We start from the raw sequence: 6,679 nt of genomic DNA on the forward strand, positions 1-6,679 counted from the left end.
GAATCTACAATGTAAATAGTCATAAAAATAAAAAGGAAACTCATTGAATGAGAAGGTGGGTCCAAACGTTTGGCCTGTACTGTATATATATATATATATATATATATATATATATATATATATATATATATTTTACTTTATATAAAAATGTCATCTAGTCAAACTAGATGAAGTTTTTTAGCTCGACATCAACATCTGATTTAAAATCTTTATTAAAAAAAAATACTTCAAACTAGAAATAAGTTTTAAATATAACTATTAAAAGACTTTATAACCAGTGTTTCTCTCTGATGTGTCATCATGTCTGTTTATTACAGTTCATGTAGCAGCAGCAGCAGCCTGGCTCTACCTGGACACTGATGACATCATGTCATCTCTGCTCTCTGATTGGCTGATCAGAGGGTAAGAGATCAGCTGCTGCTGGAGTTTCTCTCAGTCGTCCTCAGACTCAGAGAGACTCAGACAGGTTCAGGTCTACAGAGAGACAGACAGGTTCAGGTCTACAGAGAGACAGAGACAGGTTCAGGTCTACAGAGAGACAGACAGGTTCAGGTCTACAGAGAGACTCAGACAGGTTCAGGTCTACAGAGAGACAGACAGGTTCAGGTCTACAGAGAGACAGACAGGTTCAGGTCTACAGAGACACAGACAGGTTCAGGTCTACAGAGAGACAGACAGGTTCAGGTCTACAGAGAGACTCAGACAGGTTCAGGTCTACAGAGACACAGACAGGTTCAGGTCTACAGAGAGACAGACAGGTTCAGGTCTACAGAGAGACTCAGACAGGTTCAGGTGTACAGAGAGATGAAGATGATGAAGATGATGAAGATGATGAAGATGATGAAGATGATGAAGATGATGATGGTCCTCTCTGGTCTCCTCTGTGTCTCAGCTGACGGTAAGTTCCAGTCTGATATAAACTGATTTAGTGTTAGTGTTACTGTCAGATCAACAGTCAGTCAGATCAACAGACAGACAGAACAACAGACAGTCAGAACAACAGACAGACAGAACAACAGTCAGAACAACAGACAGTCAGAACAACAGTCAGTCAGAACAACAGACAGTCAGTCAGAACAACAGACAGTCAGAACAACAGTCAGTCAGAACAACAGACAGTCAGAACAACAGTCAGTCAGAACAACAGTCAGTCAGAACAACAGACAGACAGAACAACAGACAGTCAGAACAACAGACAGTCAGAACAACAGACAGTCAGAACAACAGACAGTCAGAACAGACAGTCAGAACAACAGACAGTCAGAACAACAGTCAGTCAGAACAACAGACAGTCAGTCAGAACAACAGACAGACAGAACAACAGTCAGTCAGAACAACAGTCAGTCAGAACAACAGTCAGTCAGAACAACAGACAGTCAGTCAGAACAACAGACAGTCAGAACAACAGACAGTCAGAACAACAGTCAGTCAGTCAGAACAACAGACAGTCAGAACAACAGACAGTCAGAACAACAGTCAGTCAGAACAACAGACAGTCAGAACAACAGACAGTCAGAACAACAGACAGTCAGAACAACAGACAGTCAGAACAACAGACAGTCAGTCAGAACAACAGACAGTCAGAACAACAGTCAGTCAGTCAGAACAACAGTCAGTCAGAACAACAGTCAGTCAGAACAACAGACAGTCAGTCAGAACAACAGACAGTCAGAACAACAGACAGTCAGAACAACAGTCAGTCAGTCAGAACAACAGACAGTCAGAACAACAGACAGTCAGAACAACAGTCAGTCAGAACAACAGACAGTCAGAACAACAGACAGTCAGAACAACAGTCAGTCAGAACAACAGTCAGTCAGAACAACAGACAGTCAGAACAACAGACAGTCAGAACAGTCAGTCAGAACAACAGACAGTCAGAACAACAGTCAGTCAGAACAACAGTCAGTCAGAACAACAGTCAGTCAGAACAACAGACAGTCAGAACAACAGTCAGTCAGAACAACAGACAGTCAGAACAACAGTCAGTCAGAACAACAGTCAGTCAGAACAACAGTCAGTCAGAACAACAGACAGTCAGAACAACAGTCAGTCAGAACAACAGTCAGTCAGAACAACAGACAGTCAGTCAGAACAACAGACAGTCAGTCAGAACAACAGTCAGTCAGAACAACAGTCAGTCAGAACAACAGACAGTCAGAACAACAGTCAGTCAGAACAACAGTCAGTCAGAACAACAGTCAGTCAGAACAACAGACAGTCAGAACAACAGACAGTCAGAACAACAGACAGTCAGAACAACAGTCAGTCAGAACAACAGTCAGTCAGAACAACAGACAGTCAGAACAACAGTCAGAACAACAGACAGTCAGAACAACAGTCAGTCAGAACAACAGTCAGTCAGAACAACAGTCAGTCAGAACAACAGTCAGTCAGAACAACAGACCGTCAGAACAACAGACAGTCAGAACAACAGACAGTCAGAACAACAGACAGTCAGAACAACAGACAGTCAGAACAACAGTCAGTCAGAACAACAGTCAGTCAGAACAACAGTCAGTCAGAACAACAGTCAGTCAGAACAACAGTCAGTCAGAACAACAGACAGTCAGAACAACAGACAGTCAGAACAACAGACAGTCAGAACAACAGTCAGTCAGAACAACAGTCAGTCAGAACAACAGTCAGTCAGAACAACAGACAGTCAGAACAACAGACAGTCAGAACAACAGACAGTCAGAACAACAGACAGTCAGAACAACAGTCAGTCAGAACAACAGACAGTCAGAACAAGAGACAGTCAGAACAACAGTCAGTCAGAACAACAGTCAGTCAGAACAACAGACAGTCAGAACAACAGTCAGTCAGAACAACAGACAGTCAGAACAACAGACAGTCAGAACAACAGACAGTGATTCAGCAGCTGATCTTCTGTCTGTTTCTCTCCAGTGTTTCATGAGGACTTTGCTATCACCGGCTGTTCAGACTCTGATGGAGAGTTTATGTATGCTCTGGATGGAGAAGAGAAGTGGGTCGCAGACTTCATCAACCAGAGAGGAGTGGAGCCTCATCCCAGTTTCATAGATAACTTTAACTACCAAGAAGGAGCTTATGAACAAGCTGTGGCTAATCAACAGGTCTGCAGACAGAACCTGAAGAATGCCCGTATAGGCATGAAGGACCTCCCAGTGGAGCATGGTAAGGACAAACACATCTCATACTTTACTCTCTTTGATTTATTTGAGCACGGTAACGACAAAAAGTTGTTAAAAGAAAAACTTTTCATCAGACGGTGTGGTCGTGGCGTGGCGGCCATTTTGAGTGTTTAGCGATGAACAAAGAAGTTGTTGTAACTTGAGTGTACGTTGTCGTATCTCACCGAAATTTCTCCTGATTGACAAGGGTCCAGGCTTGAGGACACCTACAGGCCAAAATTGACTTTTGGTCATAGCGCCCCCCGCTGGCAACAGGAAATCTGCCTTATATGACAAACATCATCCGATTTACATGAAACTTAAAATGTGTGGTCTACATGTGATACTGAGCCGCCCCCTATAATATGACCACGCCCACTTACTCAGGCCACGCCCCCTTTCACAACATTTTAACTGTTTAAGGTAGAGTCTTGTGTGAGGTGTCATTGAACTCAGCAGAGACTTCCTTCTTCATTGGTGATGGTTTGCAATGTCCGACGGTTGCCTAAATACACGTGCATTGAGTCCGCCAGTAACTCCGACAAAAAAGGAGGTGCATTGCTGCTTGCAGCTTTAATTATAATTCTAAATTTCCCAGCTTCAGGTTTAAAAAATCACAATAACATGATCTGTGTTTGTGTCTATGTTCAGATGCTCCTTCCAGTCCGATGGTGTACACCAAAGAATCCGTGGAGCTCGGAGAGAAGAACACCCTCATCTGTTATGTGACTGGTTTCTATCCTGCTCCTGTCATCTTCTCCTGGACAAAGAACGGAGAGAACATCACCGAAGGAAGCAGCACCAACGTTCCCTACCCCAACAAAGATGGTTCCTTCAACCAGTTCTCCAGACTGGAGTTCATCCCACAGCTGGGAGACATCTACAGCTGTAGAGTCCACCATCTGGCCCTGGACCACCCACTGACCAGAATCTGGGGTCAGACAACTTTATTTACACTCACACTAAATACAATCAGCTCATTAACCACCCACTGACCAGAATCTGGGGTCAGACAACTTTATTACACTCACACTAAATACAATCAGCTCATTAACCACCCACTGACCAGAATCTGGGGTCAGACAACTTTATTTACACTCACACTAAATACAATCAGCTCATTAACCAACCACTGACCAGAATCTGGGGTCAGACAACTTTATTTACACTCACACTAGATACAATCAGCTCATTAACCAACCACTGACCAGAATCTGGGGTCAGACAACTTTATTTACACTCACACTAAATACAATCAGCTCATTAACCAACCACTGACCAGAATCTGGGGTCAGACAACTTTTATTTACACTCACACTAAATACAATCAGCTCATTAACCAACCACTGACCAGAATCTGGGGTCAGACAACTTTATTTACACTCACACTAGATACAATCAGCTCATTAACCAACCACTGACCAGAATCTGGGGTCAGACAACTTTATTTACACTCACACTAAATACAATCAGCTCATTAACCAACCACTGACCAGAATCTGGGGTCAGACAACTTTATTTACACTCACACTAAATACAATCAGCTCATTAACCAACCACTGACCAGAATCTGGGGTCAGACAACTTTATTTACACTCACACTAAATACAATCAGCTCATTAACCAACCACTGACCAGAATCTGGGGTCAGACAACTTTATTTACACTCACACTAAATACAATCAGCTCATTAACCAATCACTGACCAGAATCTGGGGTCAGACAACTTTATTTACACTCACACTAAATACAATCAGCTCATTCAGTCTCCAGATGTGGATCTTAATGTTTCTGTGTTTCTGTCTCCAGATGTGGAGCTTAATGTTTCTGTCTCCAGATGTGGATCTTAATGTTTCTGTGTTTCTGTCTCCAGATGTGGATCTTAATGTTTCTGTGTTTCTGTCTCCAGATGTGGAGCTTAATGTTTCTGTCTCCAGATGTGGAGCTTAATGTTTCTGTCTCCAGATGTGGATCTTAATGTTTCTGTGTTTCTGTCTCCAGATGTGGATCTTAATGTTTCTGTGTTTCTGTCTCCAGATGTGGATCTTAATGTTTCTGTGTTTCTGTCTCCAGATGTGGATCTTAATGTTTCTGTCTCCAGATGTGGAGCTTAATGTTTCTGTGTTTCTGTCTCCAGATGTGGATCTTAATGTTTCTGTCTCCAGATGTGGAGCTTAATGTTTCTGTGTTTCTGTCTCCAGATGTGCAGCTTAATGTTTCTGTCTCCAGATGTGGATCTTAATGTTTCTGTCTCCAGATGTGGAGCTTAATGTTTCTGTGTTTCTGTCTCCAGATGTGGATCTTAATGTTTCTATGTTTTCTGTCTCCAGATGTGGACCTTAATGTTTCTGTCTCCAGATGTGAATCTTAATGTTTCTGTCTCCAGATGTGGACCTTAATGTTTCTGTCTCCAGATGTGGACCTTAATGTTTCTGTCTCCAGATGTGGACCTTAATGTTTCTGTCTCCAGATGTGAATCGTAATGTTTCTGTCTCCAGATGTGGACCTTAATGTTTCTGTCTCCAGATGTGGACCTTAATGTTTCTGTCTCCAGATGTGGACCTTAATGTTTCTGTCTCCAGATGTGGACCTTAATGTTTCTGTCTCCAGATGTGAATCGTAATGTTTCTGTCTCCAGATGTGGACCTTAATGTTTCTGTCTCCAGATGTGGACCTTAATGTTTCTGTCTCCAGATGTGGAGCTTAATGTTTCTGTCTCCAGATGTGGATCTTAATGTTTCTGTGTTTCTGTCTCCAGATGTGGATCTTAATGTTTCTGTGTTTCTGTCTCCAGATGTGGATCTTAATGTTTCTGTCTCCAGATGTGGAGCTTAATGTTTCTGTCTCCAGATGTGGAGCTTAATGTTTCTGTCTCCAGATGTGGAGCTTAATGTTTCTGTCTCCAGATGTGGATCTTAATGTTTCTGTGTTTCTGTCTCCAGATGTGGAGAAGACTCAGCCCGGTATTGGACCAGCAGTTTTCTGTGGACTGGGTCTGACTGTCGGTCTGCTCGGTGTGGCTGCTGGAACCTTCTTCCTTATCAAAGGAAACGAGTGCAGCTGATTGGTCGGGACTGACGATGATGTCATTATGGTTTATGTAGAGTAGATGTGGTACAGATGTGAGGAGCTGCTTCCTGGAGATTTAACTGGTTTCTTTCTGCTTCATATAAAATATAAAATATATCTGAATGTTATTAACAGCTTCTTCACCAACTCTCTGATGTTCTCTGCAGGAAATTCATATTTTAAACTAATGATCTGTATTGTTTTGTATCTCAATAAATAATCATTTTATGAACATTCTCCCATGAATTACTGTTGGTATGAAATGTTCATGTTAACATTGGTTCGTCCTGTTTGTTGTTGTCAGTTTTACCTGAGGTTAGGGTTAACCACTCTAACACTAACACTAGTAATGGTAACACTATAACATTAACCTGACTGAGTTAAAGAGATGTATGATTAATTAAATATTTTACATTCATGAAATCTGTAACAATCTTTTACGTTACATTGTACGT

The 6,679-nt window shown here is 42.0% G+C and overlaps 1 protein-coding gene across 1 annotated transcript; it reads left to right on the plus strand.

The window, feature by feature from the left end:
• The first annotated feature begins 725 nt into the window (after positions 1 to 725).
• On the plus strand, positions 726 to 6,470 carry LOC114552047 (RLA class II histocompatibility antigen, DP alpha-1 chain). The gene is made up of 4 exons (XM_028572754.1): positions 726 to 898; positions 2,911 to 3,159; positions 3,807 to 4,091; positions 6,098 to 6,470. Exons 1-4 carry the CDS (start codon positions 805 to 807, stop codon positions 6,217 to 6,219), a joined length of 750 nt encoding a protein of 249 aa, XP_028428555.1. The 5' UTR covers positions 726 to 804; the 3' UTR covers positions 6,220 to 6,470.
• Positions 6,471 to 6,679: the final 209 nt, after the last annotated feature.

Source organism: Perca flavescens, unplaced genomic scaffold (genome assembly GCF_004354835.1).
Source record: "Perca flavescens isolate YP-PL-M2 unplaced genomic scaffold, PFLA_1.0 EPR50_1.1_unplaced_scaf_6, whole genome shotgun sequence".
Taxonomy (NCBI): domain Eukaryota; kingdom Metazoa; phylum Chordata; class Actinopteri; order Perciformes; family Percidae; genus Perca; species Perca flavescens.

Excerpts from the sequence above, each read along its gene's own strand:
- LOC114552047 (XM_028572754.1), top strand. The coding sequence starts at position 805 with ATGAAGATGATGAAGATGATGAAGATGATGAAGATGATGAAGATGATG. Across the intron at positions 899-2,910 it reads CCTCTGTGTCTCAGCTGACG|TGTTTCATGAGGACTTTGCT; the intron begins GTAAGTTCCAGT and ends GTTTCTCTCCAG. Across the intron at positions 3,160-3,806 it reads GGACCTCCCAGTGGAGCATG|ATGCTCCTTCCAGTCCGATG; the intron begins GTAAGGACAAAC and ends GTCTATGTTCAG.